We start from the raw sequence: 18,181 nt of genomic DNA on the forward strand, positions 1-18,181 counted from the left end.
CTCTAAACCTTTCCTATCCATGTACATTTTAAAAGTTGCTAATGTTCCTACCCCTTCTTGTTGCTACTATCATGGAGGAGGTGGCTGAAGGCCCACGTTCAACAAATTAGGAACAGCTTCTTACTCTAGTGAACAGGTTTCTGAATGGTCCATGAGCTCAGGGGCACAATTTCATTATTCCTCCTTTGTGCAGAAGTCTTATGCTTCTTCCGGTGGTCTTAATGTAGTCTGGACTGAGGTGTTCCTCCGCTGAGCACTGATGGGGTTTGGAGAAGCTGGTGAATCTGTGGTCCCGAGCTGAGGCAGATTAGGACCTCATGGGGTTGCGTTTCAGGGCTCCTGAGATCAGCAATATAAATGCAAGTCTTCTTTTGTCAAATTTATTGTCCAATGCACAGGCGCAATGAAAAACTAACATAAGAGTCACATAGCATTAGATAGGTAACAGTCACAAGCAAAACATAAACTATACATCTTTTTTGTAGACAGAACACAAATGGAACATAAAAAACAAAGTCTGTTTTTATGCAACCTGATCTAAATGGTCACAATGTCGCAAAACTGTAGTGATTAGGGTTTTAAATAAAAACACAAAATGCTGGCAGAACTCAGCAGGCCAGACAGCATCTATGGGAGGAGGCAGTGATGACGTTTCGGGCTGAAACCCTTCATCTGGAGGGTAACCCTTCATTAGGGTTTTGCTGGTTGATTCAAGAAGCGAGGTTTGAAGGGAAGTAGATGTACTTGAAGCCGGTGGTGTGAGACTTCAGGCTCTTGTACCTCCTGCCCCCTGGTGCTTGTGAGAAGATGGCATAGTGCAGATGGTGGGGATCTTTGATGATAAATGTTGCCTTCTTAAGGCAATGCTTCATGTAGATTACATAGTGGTGGAGAAGGATGTCCCCTTGACATACCGGGGCGCCAACACTACTCTCAGCAGCTTCTACATTCCTGCTCATTCAAATTGCCCTACCAGACCATAAAGCAACCAGTTTCAAGGTTACATCTGTATAAGTTCATTAGAGAGTTTGGTGACAAGCTAAACCTCCAAAGAAAACGGGCAAGTTATGGAAGTAGAAACAGAAAAGAATGGAAACACTCAACCAGTCTGCTGAAAGAGGAACAGTTAACATTTCAGTTCGTTGTTCTGACAAAGAATTGCAGACCTTAAAAGTTCACAGTTTCTATTTCTTCATATGCTCACTGCCCTGCTGAGTGCTTCCAGTAATCTCGGTTTTTATCTCAGATTTCCAGCATCTGCAGCTCTTTGGTTTTCACTGGAGACCCAGGAGACTGCAGTTGCTGGAACCTTGACTAACAAACAATCTGCCGGAAGAACTCTGCATCCATGGGAGCAGAGGAACTGTCAACATTTTGGGTTGAAACTGATATTTTGGCCCAAACCGTCAACAGTTCCTTTCCTCCCGCAGATGCTGCCTGACTCACTGAGTTCTTCCATTGATTGTTTTGTTGCTTTGTTTTTGATTTGTGGATCAGGTTATTAAATGGACGCAGGTTTTCCTTGCACACATTTGGTCTGACTGCTTGGCACCTGTACTAACTCAAATTCCACTCATAGCTTTCCTCGTGTCTCGGTCTAGGTAAACTCTACTTCATGCGTCGCCCACTGAAGTTCAATTTTGATGAAGCCGTCAAGGCCTGCCAGGACGACGGGGGCGAGATGGCCAAGGTGGGCCAGCTCTACGCTGCCTGGAAGTTCCTCAAGTTCGACCGCTGCGAGGCTGGCTGGGTGGCCGATGGCAGTGTCCGTTACCCCATCAACTACCCCCGGCCCAAGTGCGGCCCTCCCGAGCCTGGGGTTCGTACCTTCGGCTTTCCCAATAAGCAGATCGGGAAGTTCGGGGTTTTCTGCTTCAAAATGACCTAAGCGGCAAGGGCAGCGGCTGTGTTGATCGCAGGCGAACCTTCCGTATTGTTTATTGAGCCAGTGTTAGTGCTCGTCTTTAAAGGTGAAATCAAGTTATTTAAAAAAAAAATTAAAATATAACCTTCCCTGATACTATCCCAGATCCATTTGAGAAAGAGTTACGTAGCACAGAAAGAGGCTGTTCATTCCATCCCATTTTTGTCCAAGCCAAGAGTTAATTTTTAAAATTTTTATTTAGAGGTACAGCACGGTAACAGGCCTTTCTGGCCCACTGCCCCATGCTAGCCAATTACACCAAAACACCAATATATCTACTATCCTGTATATCCTTGGGATGTGGGAGGAAACCGGAGCACCTGGAGGAAACCCAGGCAGCCAGGAGGAGAGCTTACAGACAGTGGCAGGAATTGAACCTGGGTTGTTGGCGCTGTATTATGTTATGCTGACCGCTATGCTACTGTGCCGCCCTTAACCAGCTGTTTATTCTGCTCCCATCTTTATTCTCACCACATTAACCTCGATCTCTCTCTCCCTGGTTCTACTACTCACCCATACTCCACGAGCAATTTGCAGTGGCCAGCTAATCTACCCTACACCTTCAGGGTGTGGGTGTACACAGAGGCAACCCGCGCAGATTGCAGGGAGATTGCAATCTCCGCACGGTCAGCACTGGAGGTCAGGATAAGACCCAGGTCACAGGGGCTGTGAGGCAGTGGTTCCACAAGCTGCACCATTTTGCATTCCCTTTTTTCTAATCAGTCTGAACGTCCTCATAATCGTCTGTGCTGTCTCTGAGTTTTGAGAGGCTATTAAAATGAAGCAGTAATAAAGCATTTAATACTGAAGGCTGGGATCTCAAGTCACTACACTGTCAGTTAATGTATATATGACCCAAAATGTTTCAGCTAATCCCTTACTCCAATCCTCAGCTCACTGCTTTCAGAAGTCCTTTCCTACTTTTGTTTTGCTATCCATTTTTAATTCCCTGTTAGTTCAGCCACGGTTGTGTCTTCAGCCAAGATTCTGGATAGATTCAGTGCTTCCTGCTACAACAGTAATCCCAGTGACCAGACGTTATTCAGGGGGAATGACCCTACTGTGTTGGAGTGTTGGCCTCAGAATTGGCAGGTACTTGAGCGAGAGTGAATACATCAAGCAAATCAAAGATCTGGGCCGTATCTTAGGATGCAAACCCTGACTTGCATATTTGTGAACTAAATGTATTTAATACACAGTTCTGCAAGGTTGCAGTCCAGGTTTTGACTGCAAATTTTGCATCCAGACAACTAGGCCCAGGCATTGTATGTCTAAATTAGGCCTTAAAATCAACTTGTATATTCAAGCCTCAATGTGAAGGCCCATTGAGGGTTCAATATGAACATTTCACAGATGATCAATCTTATGATAGATAACTTGTTGGGCGTTAGATACACTGAAGGTATTTCTAATCCCCATAGCAAGGTAACACTGGATCACATTCAGATGATTTCCCAACCTTAAACCATTGTACTTAATTGCCGCACGTTCCACCATGCTCAACCGGGATCAGTGCCCCAGCTGTAGTATGCCGCAAAGTCAACAAGGGAGTGTCCAGAGATGTAGAGAGGAACTTAACAAATAGAACAGATGCATGCAGATGCACAGGCGTACTCGCTATGTGTGTGTGCGTTTATCTTGGTCATATGTTCAATCATTTCTGAGTTGGTCTATCTCTGGCCTATTGGAAGTTGTCGTACACCTGCTTCACTCTCATTGATCAGCCTAAAGCAACCAAATCTGGTGAATCCTAGGTTTAGAAGAGCCCAGTTTAGAGTGGATGGAGCCTTTCCTGGCCCCGCTCAAGAGTTTCCCTGCTTTCTTAAGCTGGACAGGCCAGTACGCTCCAGTCTTGGTGTAATAGTAGCCTGAAGGCCATTTTATTGTTCTCCATCACGTTACAGTATGCAAGGAGCTGAGTAAAAAGCCAGTTCTTTACAGTGTTCTCACGAAATGTAGATTCAAATATTGATTTAAATTCCTCTGACTTCTAACACAGTGCTTCTAACTACTAGCGACCAAATGAAATGTACGAATGATATAAAATAGCCGACCTGATGACGAAGGTTAACTGTTTAACAGCATGGCAATAGGTAGTCAACAACAGCTATGAACTTACAAGTAAGCAGCGAGATTTCGTTATTAGAAATAAACCACCAAACCAAATCAGGAAGGACATAACAGAGCCAGTTGAATATTTCTTCTAGTGTTTTTCCCTTTATATCCTGAAGGCCTCAGCTCTGATTTGATTAGACATTTCTTTGGTACACTATTAAGAGATCACTTTCATGTATGAGGTAGAAAATGAGTTTTGGCTATTTAACCACAGGAAGGGGTACCATGGAACCAAATCCTTCCCTCATCCAATTTAAAAAAAAAGATTATAACCTTCTCTGATATCCCAGATCTGTTTGAATTAGAGATTCTTGCAGCATAGAAACAGGCTCTTTGTCTCACTCAGTCAGCTCCAAGAGCTGATATGTCCAATGATCATTGTTCATCGCTGGCCGATTCTCTGAGATCAGGAGCAACAAAGCTGATGGTGAAACTCTTGGACTCTTCCTTGCTTGACTGGTCATCAAGCCTGGACCCTTCAGGCACATCTGCTCCATGAGCCTTGAGGAACCAACGTTCCCTCCATGCTCCAGGTGTGGGACTCCAGGACCAGTTTACATTCAATGCTTTCCCAGAGCAATTTGTGTGATTTCACCTTTAGAGAGCGAGCAATTTGACCATCTGAGAAACCAATGGCTTCCATTGGCCTGTTATCCAGGAAGTAAAGCAGTGTAATGACTAGATATTCAGAGGGACTGCAACATGGGGCTTGTGAGGGTGGGAGTGGGGATGGGCTGGAGAGGGAGGGAAGAAGGTGGGGTATTAAATTTTTTACCAATTTTTATAGATATTTTATTACATTTTATTAGTTCAAAGCAGACTATATTATATCTCAAATCTATTTAGATGCTCTAGTCAACCACCATGCTGTAATGCTATTGAAGAGTACAATATTATTTCTGTCTTCTGACCCGATGCTCGGACACACAGGTATCTTCCAAAAGAGTCAAGAAATGGCAGAGAGAACGAATCCCAACACTTACCAAAATCTCAACCTGATAATGCTGACACCAATGGGGGAAAGGATGAATCATCCCAAGACAGCGTGGGGAGCCAGCTGAAATTGTCCTAGTATAGAGTGGGGAACAGGGTGAACTGTCCCTGTTTGCTGTGGGGACCAGGGTAAAATGTCCCAGTATACAGTGGAGAGCAGAGGTGAACTGTTCAGGCCAAATGGGGGAGCAGGGTGAAATATCCCAGCATACAGAACAAGAATAGAGGTGAGTACCCCAGTACAGAATGGGAACTGGAGTGAACTGCCCCCAGCACAGAGAGGGGAGCAGAGATGAACTGTCCCAGCACAGCACGAGAGCAGAAGTGAGCGAGCTAACCCAGTGCAGAGTGGGGACTGTTGTGAACTATCTCAACATAGAGTGGGGAAACATCACTTTTGGAAACAGTGCAGTTCTGTACAATGATCTGCCAACTGAGGTTGTGCATACTGTATTTGTGTAAACGTGGGTTTGAACGTACATTTGTACTAAATATTTCAAGCTGCCTTGTGGTATTTATTCAGTAATGTCACATCGCTGAAATTAATCTCATAAGGATTTCTAAAGCTGCAACCCTTCTCCACTGTGACACAGAGATCTACTATTATAGCACAGATTCGGTGGAATCTCCAAGAACTGTGTCTGTTTAAAATAAAAGGTAATTACTCTAAAGGGAAAGAACTCTCCACTTCTATTGTTATTTTTAATGCTCCCAGTTTAATTTCCTACAGTAGATGAACAGGTAATGTTAGGATAGTAAGTTCCCTACATTAGAGAGCATGGACTCTGAATGGTCTAGAAGATGGCTATTCCTTTCTACACCCCTGCTGTTCATTACAGCGAAGTGCCCCAACTCCTCTGATGGGTGCTGCCTGTTATCCACAAGACTGTGCTTTCTACACGCATGCCAAGTAGTACTTTACATAGTGTCAAATGCTCTTTTAGCCTTTTGGCTTCAAAGTTCAAAGTAAGATTTATTATCAAGAATACATACATGTCACCACATGTAGCCCTGAGATTCTTTTTCCTTGCGTCATACTCACCAAATCTATAGACTAGTAACTGTAAACAGGATCAATGAAAGAGCAAGAGCATTGAGGACAACAAACTGTGCAAATGCAAATATAAGTAAATAACATGAAATAATGAGATAGAGTCCTTAAAGTGAGATTATTGATTGTGGGAACATCTCAATTGTGAATGTAGTTATCTTCTTTTGTTCAAAAGCTTGATGGTTAAGGGGTAATAACTTCTTGTTTCAGAGGGAGGCATGGTGCTGTTCCTCTGTCCAATAAGCCTACTGCATTGGAATAAATCATTCTCAGAAATGGTGGTTTACTGTCCTTAATGCAAATTAAAAAATTACAACGAATATACTATAATTATGCACTGCAGTGCATATGTTTACTTTTGAAATTCTCGGGAATACAATTCCTGATTTCAGTTCCCAGGGGAAAATGTTTGCATTTGTATAATGCCTTTAATGCCTAACATACACCCAAGCTTTCCAAGAGGGAACACTGTGAAACAAAGATCAACAATGAGCCTCATGAGAAGATTATTTACTTGGTAAAAGAATTAGGTTTTAAAACATATTATGAAGGGAAGGAGAGAGGTAACTAGACAGAGATCTTTAGCAAGGAGGCTATAGACCTTGGAGTCCAGAGCAGTGCTATGGTGGTAGCACTGTTTGTTGAGTGGTGGCAATGGAGAAAAGCAGAATGCAAAGTTCTTAACAACGTGCATTTACACACTGCTTTTAATTATGGAAAATCAATGGTTGCTGTGATTTAATGGAATGTACAAAGAACATCCATTCCTACAAATGGAAAAAAATCCTGTTTCAGAAGCCTTTTTTTCTAATTGAAACCAAGAAATAGGAAATGTGTGGTGACCAAATCCCATTTGTATATTGAAAAGCTACTGAAGTTCACTTGGACTGAATGTAAATAGAGGCACGTGGGGCAAAAAAATCCTCCCGAGATGTCTTCAGATGCATTAGCACAAACCGGCTGGCGGCTTCTCTCGTACGTAACTGACGGCCTATAAACCTACTCACCTACAGGCACCACCAGTGCATAGGTGGAGACCAAGCTAATCTTTAGCTGGTTGTCAAGGAGATCCGCACATAAAGGTGAAATAAGGGTGATGCCGTACACTCAGTGGAAGATATGGATTGTAATCTTAAATTCACAATATATTGGCTGATCAGGGATCTTTCCAATACCTGGTGACTGCACAGAAGTTGAAGTGGGTGAAGTCAAACACCAAAATTCGTCATTGTGAGACCATCTTGGTCATGGTAATGATGTTCTTCATTTGGATCCATAGTTACTCTTCACTTTCCTGTTATCTCATGGTTACTGCATACTGTTGTATTAAGATGTTGCTTTTATTTTATATTAAAAAACATATCTATATACATTGTTGACTCTTTCACTATCTGCCCTTTCAATGACAAGACTTGTCTTCATTGTATAAACATGAAAACCAGCTTTGAGAGAATATACTGATAACAACACTGGTTTTAGGGTTGATTTTAAGCCGACTGAAATAAAATATTTCCACATCATAATGCTTTCTAAAAATTTAGGTAACTTCTGTCAACACACATATTTTCTGCTCATGGTCTCAACTTTAGACCAATACATGGAGTAGTATGGAGGGCTATGGTTCGGGTGCAGGTTGTTGGGACGAGGCAGATTAATAGTTCAGCACAGATTAGATGGGCCAAAGGGCTTGTTTCAGTTCTGTAGCATTCTATGACTATGCCATGTATTTTTACAATAAGAGTTTTCCTCTTTGCTTGATGCTAAGGGAAGTTCCTACTGTGAATGCTAGTGTTTCTATCCTACCATGAAGCATAAAAGTTTTATTAGTTATAACTGACTTTACCAGAGTGTATATTTGCTGCAACAAATTATGCAAATTCATTATCTTCTGGCTAGAGAAATTCCTCCTCATTTGAGTTTTAAAGGGAAGTCCCTTGATTCTGAGGCCTAGTCCTGAGATCCTATACTCTCCTACAAATAGAAATGTCCTGTATACAGTATGTCTAATTTATCTGGGCCTTTCAGTATCTGTAAGTCTTAATGAGATCCACCCTCATGCTTTTGAACTCTGTTGAGTTCAGGCCCAGAGACATAAAGCACTTCTTGTACATTAAGACTTTCATTCCAGCTTTCCCTCTTGTGAATGTTCTCTGAAACTCGTCCAGGGCCAGCACATCCTTCAATAGGAATGGGGCTAGAATGTGTTTTGACCAACACATTCTAAAGTCTTAGGATTACCTAAGATTACCTCATTTTAATGTTATATTCTTCTTGAAATGAATGCAGATATTGCATTTGTTCTCTTCACTGCTGAGTCAACCTGCAGGTTAGCCTTAGTTAAATCCTGAGGTAGGATTCCCATGTCTCTCTGTGCCTTCAATTTTTGAATTCTCTCCTCATTTAGAGAACAGTCCTTTCAATGGAATGGAGAGGAAGGAAGTAGTATTGAATCATTACGTGGGACAATTAGTTCATGTCATTGAGGCCCTCCGTTAGTCAGGGTCAACCATGGATGTTATGTCCTAGCTGTCTACGTGGTATGCAAGCGACTATGCAAGCCAGGGCAGTTCGATATGGAGAGTGAACTGTTGCCCATGTAGCAGGCTCACCCTCTCCATGGAGCTGGTGAATGGCAGAGATGGATACAGCTTTGTACCAGTGGCGTCGCAGGAGTTGCCGGTCACTGTTGACCTCACTGCAGGACTGCCTTAGGGAATCCATCTCCAGGTTTGTCCCTTGGGGTTTACTACTGAAGCCATCCCCATGAGTGGCTATAGCCGCAAGGCAGTGGGGATTTGAGAACAAAGTTTTCCTTCTGGATGAGCCCCATCTGCCGGAGGCGACTGGTTTTACGGCACCAGTAACCTATCTTTGCCCCTTCTTACTGTAGAAAAGATTTCACTGGGTTTTGTCACTAAGCCACATGTGAAGGCCAGGAGTTGGACGTGGTTGTCAGAGGCTATTTGAGATGCACACCATTAGGAGCATTTAATCAGTAGTGGGAGCTTGTCCCCACCACTAAACCCAGCTATAACACCCTTAAGGAACCATGTCATTGATTGTCAATTATATGGGCAATATGGGTATGGGCCAGACATTACTGTATAGAGTCATACAGCCCCTTTAGACACATCATTCAATGTCGATACCCAGTTATACTGATCCCATTAAGCAACTCTTGTCCCATAACCTACGATTGAAGAGTTAATCATCAGAACGATAAACTGCTTAAATTTATAAAGGGTGAGGAAGATTCTTTAACCACTGATGGTTAAATGTACTTGTTTTCTTTTTAAACTGAAATCAAAAGGTGAAAATGTAAGGATGCACATATCCTGTAAGTATTTTGAAAAACGACTGTAGTCCTCTTCACTGACTGTGAACAGAGGCACAAGGAGTGATAAGTCTCCCCCCTCCCCCACCCCCCGACAGGGAGGCAGCTTTCAAGTGCATTAGGATCAATACAGGAGCTTCATGGTACTGATGGCAAGATGTGCTTTCCTCAAGCCGCTCTGCTGAATGATGAAGTGCGGACTCAGGCCTCTTAGGAAAACAGACGATATCTCGGCAGGCTATCATTTGCCGTACCAATGCCAATCTTAGCATTTGCTCGTTATTTTTATATATATATACTTACTTGTTGCTCTTTTCTAATTTTGGTTAAGTTGGAATTGCAAGGTCCTGATATTCTCTCTGCTGAAGAAAAATGCTCATTACGGTGAAATACTTGACACCCCTGGTGTGTCTAACCAAGAGGATGCTAAGGAAGTGAGGTGCAAATACTTGGCATTATATTCTGTGATTAGGCTACTGGGTGACACAAGTGAGACATTATGTTAAAATGGATTGGAAATATGTTATTGCTGATATATAAGGAAAAAATGTAATGTGCTTACAATTAAATAATGGAGTGAAAGCTCTTTTGATATCAGTTTATATTGTCATAATACCCTTTAATTACCATTGATTGTTGGAGAAAGGTGTATTAGGGGGAGGCAGGCTGAAATAAATGCAAAGTAAAACCATTTTTTAGCCACTAACCTCTGGATTGTTAGAAGTCTGACAAAACATACAGTACAAAGTGTCAACTGCGGTATTTACAAGTAGGTCCAGGATTCAGCATTTTGAAGGTGAGTACAGATTAATTCTAAAGAATACATCATACAAGCAAATTACAGTGTGCAACACATGTACAGCATGACAAAGGAAGAATCACAAGAGAGAGATGCTACAACATGACTGACACATGCTATATTCATACCTATATTGTCTGTAGGTACCTCAATGAGTACAATGCAGAGGTATCTTCAACCACACAAAATAATGTATTACTAAATTTTACAAACAGAAGGATATATCTAAAATATTTTTGTATATTTCTTTTAAATTTGAACATTTTATCTACATATTTAACACAATGAAACCCATTTTAGTGAAAGTAGCTTTGGTTATGATAATAAGTAAAAGCAGTATCAATTTCAGGAAATAATCATATAATTTGTTAAATAAATAATCAAATAGTAATAGCGTTTCTCCTCCAGGTAATAGTCATATTAGTAGCATATGAAGTATGATTAAATGGGGGACGACCAAGTAAAGAGTTTCTATACCACTGCAGTATGTTGTTAATCCGAGCCTCCATTTAAATGCAACTTAATTGGATCAAAGAGGTTTTTATTTATTTGTTTGTTTGTTGAGACATAGCGCAACACAGGCTTTTCTGGCACTTCGAGCTGTGCCGTCCAGCAATCCCCAATTTAACCCTTGCCCAATCACAGGACAATTTACAATGACCAACTAACCTACCAACTGGTACGTCTTTTGGCAGTGGGAGGAAATCAGAGGACTCGGTGGGGGGGGGGGGGGGAAGCTACGCGGTTATGGGGAGAATGTAAAAACTCCTTATAGGCAGAGGTAGGAAATGAACCCGGGTCGCTGGTACTGTTAAGTGTTGTGCTAACCACCACACTGAGACAGCTGAATGAATAAAGACATAATGTACTAAAGATACAAACTATATTATACATAAAGCATAAGATAATCTCACACGGAATAGTAACTGATACATGATACATGATACTGATACATGAATTGGAGATGGTAGTTGGTGTGCGTTTGAAAACCTCAATCACCTTGGGCCTGAAGGGGGAAATATTGCCTGAGATTCCAATTCCTGGTCACTGTCCAAAGAAATTTGGAACAAAATTCATTATTTTCCAAGAACTGGACTGGCCGACAATATTTGAATAGCCTAATAGTACTCTCTGCTTGAAGAATAGTCTCTTGGACAAAATTGAGGATGATTCTTAAAGACATTCCGCCACAGGAGCCACAATCACCAGGGATTCTGCAGATACTGGAAATACAGAGAAACTGATACAAGATGCTGGAGGAACTCAGCAGGTCAGGCAAAGGAATAGCTGACATTTTGGGCCAAGACCCTTCGTCAAGACTGGAAAGGAAGAGGGGAGAAGCTAGAATAAGAAGTTGGGGCAGAAGGGAAAGAGTATGCGATAGAAGGTGAAGGCATGTGAGGGGGTCAGAAGATAGCTGGGTGGAGAGGGGCGATGAGATGAGAAGCTGGGAGGTGAAAGGGGGAAGGGCAAGAAATCTGATAGGAGAGGAGAGTGGACCATGGGAGAAAGGGGAGGAGGAGGGGCACCAGAGTGAGGTGATAGGCAGGTGAGAAGAGAAGAGGTAAGAAGGGAGCCAGAGTTGCGAATGGAAGAAGAGGAAAGGGGGAGGGGAGAGAAATTACCAGAAGTTAGAGAAATAGATGTTCATACCGTCAGGTTGGAGGCGACCCATATGGAATATAAGCTGTTGCTCCTCCAACCGGAGTGTGGCCTCATCATCACAGGCCCCACAGGAGCCATGTGTTTTTGGGCAGAGAAGGGAGAGGGTGGAGGAAGAGATACTGTAAATGTTCTTGGTGTTGTCCTTAAACAATAATCCTGCTACTGTGTGGTAGTTCTTTTGGCGAGAAGGACTTAACCAAGAGATGTGCTTGGGATAGAGAGGGAAGGATGAATTCAACACTGCAGTTTAGTCCCCTATATTAAAGTATGTGCCGTACAAAACACTTTGCCAAAAGTACAGTTAGATGCAACAAACTTTTCAATTTGATCCAATGGAATTTATTGACATTTCCAATTATACAGTGAGTGTGCTTGGAACTGAATTTAATTTTGGCATGGACTAGAGGGCAAAGGAATGCAAATATTGAGAGGATGGAATCAACATACCTAACTTCCACTGTGAACAGGAACTAGAAAGCTCAGGTAAACCTACTCTAAAGAACGCAAGAGATTGAAAGGAATGAGTTTCTCCATTGCATCCAAATGTGGAGCAGGCTTCCAGTAAAGACATCTGTGATTCTATGGCTGAAAGAATCAGAGAAAAGAAGAGGAAACATCCTTTCATTCGGACATTGATGGGGAAGTATAATTCATTGCTCTAAGGGAAAGAGGCAGACATTCTCATCATATTTAAACAGCGGTTACAGTATGTGTAATGGAAGATCAGTGAACCACAGCCAAGGCCGGATTAGACTTGGTGGCTCTTTCATGATTAGCACGGATGTAATGAGCCAAGTAGTCACATCTGTACATAACCGTTGCATGATTCTTTTAAGAAAGTCTTTCAGATATCAACTACTCTGTGTCTGGAAGCCAGATCAGAAGTTCTAGGGAAGGCACAACAGTGGCTATGCTATCTGAGGTGCTTAGGGAGAGCTAATCTACCTCAAAAATTGCTGGCCAGCTTTTATCGTTATGTGATAGAGAGCATACTGACATATGGAATGACAGTGTGGTACTCCAGCTGCAGCAAGACAGATCACAAGCTACCAGACCTGCAGACAATCTACAACTTTTGTTGCCTATGGTGCAATCGTAACGTCATTAAAGACCCATTCCATCTCAGACACTGTCTGTCCAATCTCCTGCCATCTGGTAGGAGATACAGAAACGTCTTATTCAAGACAGTAAGACTGAAGAACAGCTTCTTCCCGAGGGCTGTTGTGCAGCTGAATAATGCGACACCTCAGCTTGCCAATGACCTTTGAGTGTTATGGACTATCAAAGTCACATGTTGCATGTAAATATAGGAATTATAAAAAAAATTAACACGTACAAACAAGCTGGATGACCTCAGCAGGTCGGGCAGCATCCGTTGAAATGAGCAGTCAATGGATGCTGGCTGACCCTCTGAGTTTATCCAGCTTGTTTGTACGTGTTGATTTGACCACAGCATCTGCAGTGTACTTTGTGTTTAAAAAATTAAGCTGTTCTGCATGCATTGCAAAGATCTATTTTTGCACGGACTGGATAGCACCACAATCTCATTGTCTTGAGCAGTGGTAACAAAGGTCTGTTCAAGAAATAGACCAAGACTGAATACACTCCAAGCTGAACTGAGAAGTTAAAGATATTCTATGGTGGTTGCACTCTACAGTTCAATCAGATCTGAAAATCAATGGATGGAAAGTCCATCTCCCACCCCCCATCCTCATCACATTCTACAGGGGTTGTATTGAGAGCGTCCTGAGCAACTGCATCACTGCCTGGTTCGGAAATTGTACCAGCTCGGATCGCAAGATCCTGCAGCGGATAGTGAGGTCAGCTGAGAAGATCATCGGGGTCTCTCTTCCCACCATCATGGACATTTACACTACACGCTGCATCCACAAAGGAAACAGCATTATGAAGGACCCCACGCGCCCCACATACAATCTCTTCTCCCTCCTGCCATCCGGGAAAAGGCTCTGAAGCATTCGGACTCTTACGACCAGACTATATAAGTTTCTTCCCCCAAGCTATCAGACTCCTCAATACCCGAAGCATGGACTGACACCTTGCCCTACTGTCCTGTTTATTATTTATTGTAATGCTGGTACTGTTTTTGTGTACTTTACGCAGTCCTGTGTAGGTCTGTAGTCCTGTATAGCTTTCTCTGTGTTTTTTTTTATTACGTAGTTCAGTCTAGTTTTTTGTACTGTGTCATGCAAACCATAGTCCTGAAAAATGTTGTCTCATTTTTACTATGCACTGTACCAGCAGTTATGGTCGAAAAGACAATAAAAGTTGACTTGACTTGTTTTTATTCTGGGAATTTTGGAGAATTTCTTTAGCAGATTTAGTATGTTGAGGAATTCTAAAGTCAGATTATACAAGGGATGTGCCAGGAGTTCGTATGACTATTTAGATTGTGTACCCATATATACTTTCTGATCCTCATTGGAGCACATTATTACCTGCTCCCTTTCTGTAGGCATCTCTTACTTTGGATCTATGAATTACAGTATGAAACACTCACAAGGTATATTTTTAATGAAGTTGAATGCCCTTGTAAGTTTCAAAGTAGTTTAGAAAGGAAGCAGAAAAGGAGAAGCATGTACAAAGATAGTAATGAAGCAGATCAATCTTCAGGAAAGCAAATATGAAACAAAGATATAAAGTCAGAATCAGAATCAGGTTTCATATCACTCCACATGTCACGAAATTTGGTGATGCAATGAACTGCCGCTGCATAACAACAAATTTCATGACATATGCTAGTGATATTAAACCTGATTCTTGTTTCTGCTTCCCTTCTATACTACGATATAACATGATTTTATCATTCTGCATTACAGGAGCTTTTAGCTAGAATCGTATTTTTTATGACTATCTGTTAATTTGAAAATCAGAACTTTTTTGCTTCATCTGCAGGGCCAAGTATGCTATATAGTCACATCAGTATGTTATGTTCTGCCCCATCAGGCCATTTAATACAATCAGCTTCACAGACAAGAGTACAATGCTCTTATGCTACTAAATGTAAATTGATAAATATTTCATCAATTAATTTTGTATACTGGATTATGTTAATTATGTTTAAATGCCCAGCTAATAGGATGGGGGTTGTACTCCAGATCAATAAAGATTAAGGATTAGCTTTATTTGTCGTATGTACATCAAAGCATTCAAACATGCGGTGAAATTCATCACCTTGTGCCAACAGCCAACTGGGTTGTGCGGGGGCAGCCCGTGAGCATTGCTGCTCTTCTGGTCCCAAAATAGCATGCCCACAACTCACTAACCCCAACCTGCACGTCTTTGGAATGTGGGAGTACATTGGAGCACCCAGTGGAAACCCGTGTGGTGATGGGGAAACCGCACCAGTTCCTTCCAGATAGCAACAGGAACCAAACCCTGAATGTTGTTTGCTGGTGTTGTTAAGTGTCTGCACTAGCCATTACTCGACTATGCCACCATCATCATTGTTCAGGGGCTTGTATTATTGGGGCAGTAATATTGGCCATTATTCCACAAAGTCTCTTAAGTCCAAAATGGACCAAGTGTGGGTGGCTTAGAAACTAGAACATAATAAAGAGTCATTGGCTACATTGTAGTAACTTGATTAAGTACCTTACTAGCACATAATGAGGAAGGGCTGCTGAATATTCAAATAACATTTCAAACTGGGGTGGAGTACATATTTGCTTTGGATTATTTTGCCCAAATATTGTGGAATTCTGTCCAGAAGGGTTAAATAATTAAATAAACTGATTTCTTCCTGAATTGTAATACTAGTTGAATGACACTGCAGGTTATATCCATAAGAATAAAATTAATTTATTGTCCAAGTGCCTGAGAACACCCATAATTGCTCTTGTAACTACAGACCCGGGCCTTCATAAAGAGATCACAGAGAACACACTTAATACCTTAGTACTATTACCCATTGCATTGGTCACATTATTGAATAGATTGAATTTTGAGTTTTACGGATGCAGGCTTGATTTTTCATTTTGTTAATTTTATAATATGACATTTTTCTCTGTAGGGAAACTACATATGCATAAAAGAAACAGGGATATCAATGCATCATCGTGTTCAATGGAAATATTTGTGTATGGCCATGAAGTAGGCCATATCCCCAAATACAAAGGAGTCCAAGGAAGCAGCATGGGGAGACAAAAGCAGAATCAACTGTTGAAAGCTACACACTAAGAATAACACACACAAAATGCTGGAGGAACTCAGCAGGTCAGGCAGCAGCGATGGAAAGGAATAAAGAGTCCTTGTATCAGGCCAAGATGCTTCAACAGGATTGGAAAGGAAGAGAGAAGAAGTAAGAGTAAGAAGGTGGGGGGAAGGGAAGGAGAATAAGTTAGGTGAAGCCATGTGAAAGGGAAAGTAGTTGGGTGGACGAGGTGGATGATGAAGTAAGAAGCTGGGAGGTGATAGGTGGAAAACGTAAAGGGCTGAAGAAGAGGGAATCTGATAGGAGAGAACAGTGCACTGTGGAAGAAAGGGAGGGATGAGGAGCACCACAGGTGAACAGAAGAGAAGGGGTGAGAGAGGAGCCAGATGGGGAATGGAAAAAGAGAGCGGGGAGAGAGAACATTACAGAAGTTAGAGAAATTGAATGTTCTCTAAGATCCCAGCAGTTTTCAATCAGATCTGAAATTCCATCTTACAGAAACAAAGATGTCTCAACCACCTTCTCAGGAAGATTTCAAGTGGATGATTTAAGCTATGCTGGACTTATTGGCAACTATGAAGCATAACATGGGTTTATTTTGACATGATATATTGGCAAAAGGTCGGACATAAAAACTGGAGTATCACCATCCACCTATAGTGCACACCTATTCATGGCATATTTAAAATATACCCAGACACTGAGTTGTGGACCAGTCCTTGACAAGAGTGAAACACAACCCTGATTAAAAAGAGACATTGATTTGTAGAACCGTACAACTATCATCCACTGTGTTTTTTATGCTGGGTAACCAAAATAAAGAATCAGTTTTCCTGAATCCATGATATCCACTTTCTTAATCCCAACACCACTGTAAGTCCACAAATGAGTTTAAAATGTTGTTAGGGTAAGTGAGTCAGGAATCAAAAAGACACATGCAATGAATTAGTACTATGACTCTATGTCTGTAGAGTACGGTCCCTTGGTAGAGGGTGAAGGAGGAAGATTGCTTCCTAATCATTGCTATTCCTGAGCTTAATCACACTTCAAAGGATTCATCAACAATATATCCCACAGTATGTCCAGCAAACAACATGGCAGGCACCAAACTTAATACTGGAATCATTGAGGAACAAGAGAGAGCCATCAGAGTTGATTGTGCTTTTACATCCCCTCCCGTGTACACTCACTCTCCAGTACACATACCCTCCCGTGTACACTCACTCCCCAGTAGACATCCCTTCCCGTGTACACTCACTCCCCAGTAGACTTCCCCTCCCGTTCACACTCACTCCCCAGTAGACATCCCCTCCCGTGTACACTCACTCCCCAGCAGACATGCCCTCCGGTGTACACTCACTACCCAGTAGATATCCCCGCCCGTTCACACTCACACCCCAGCAGACATCCCCTCCTGTGTACACTCACTCCCCAGTAGACATCCCCTCCGGTGTACACTCACTCCCCAGTAGACATCCCCTCCCGTGTACACTCATTCCCCAGCAGACATGCCCTCCGGTGTACACTCACTACCCAGTAGATATCCCCGCCCGTTCACACTCACACCCCAGCAGCATCCCCTCCCATGTACACTCACTCCCCAGCAGACATCCCCTCCCGTGTACACTCACTCCCCAGTAGACATCCACTCTCCTGCACATCCACTCCACAGCAGATACCCCCTCCCATGATATACATATTAAAAAGAATTTTCCCTTAAGAGCATAAGTAAACGCAGGAGGAGTAGGCCGCTCCGTCCCTCAGTCCAGCCCCACCATTCAATATGATTGTGATGATTGGCTCCAGGCCACATCTCATCTTCTTTGCCAGTTATCCATCACTCTCTATTCCCCAGTCTTTTCCTAAAATTACCCACTTTCTCTTAAAATATCTCCAGAGATCTAGCATCCAAAACTCAACATGACAGAGAATTCCAGAGATACATCTCAGTATGTCCCAATATGGTAATTGCAAGTGTAAATTTATCTAAGGTTTCACAGCCGTTTGAAAGACAATAGACTGACCTCCTGCACATGTGCTTACAGGAATAAATTTTGGTGAAGGGAAATACGCGATGAAGGAGAATAAGGAAGACTGTTTTGATATTGGGATAGGCAATCAGCAAATGG

The 18,181-nt window shown here is 42.2% G+C and overlaps 1 protein-coding gene across 3 annotated transcripts in view; it reads left to right on the forward strand.

The window, feature by feature from the left end:
* The window catches only part of LOC132382570 (hyaluronan and proteoglycan link protein 3-like), a 55,935-nt gene that overhangs the window by 22,665 nt on the left and 15,089 nt on the right, over positions 1-18,181 (forward strand). For 2 of the 3 annotated variants that reach the window (XM_059952907.1, XM_059952908.1), the window contains one exon: positions 1,602-7,451. In XM_059952907.1, coding sequence (XP_059808890.1) covers positions 1,602-1,888 — 287 coding nt within the window. In that variant the 3' untranslated portion in view covers positions 1,889-7,451. Of the gene's footprint in view, positions 1-1,601; positions 7,452-18,181 lie in introns of those variants that run through there. The other variant, XM_059952909.1, reaches the window with a different exon arrangement.

This window comes from Hypanus sabinus, chromosome 28 (genome assembly GCF_030144855.1).
Source record: "Hypanus sabinus isolate sHypSab1 chromosome 28, sHypSab1.hap1, whole genome shotgun sequence".
Lineage (NCBI taxonomy): Eukaryota > Metazoa > Chordata > Chondrichthyes > Myliobatiformes > Dasyatidae > Hypanus > Hypanus sabinus.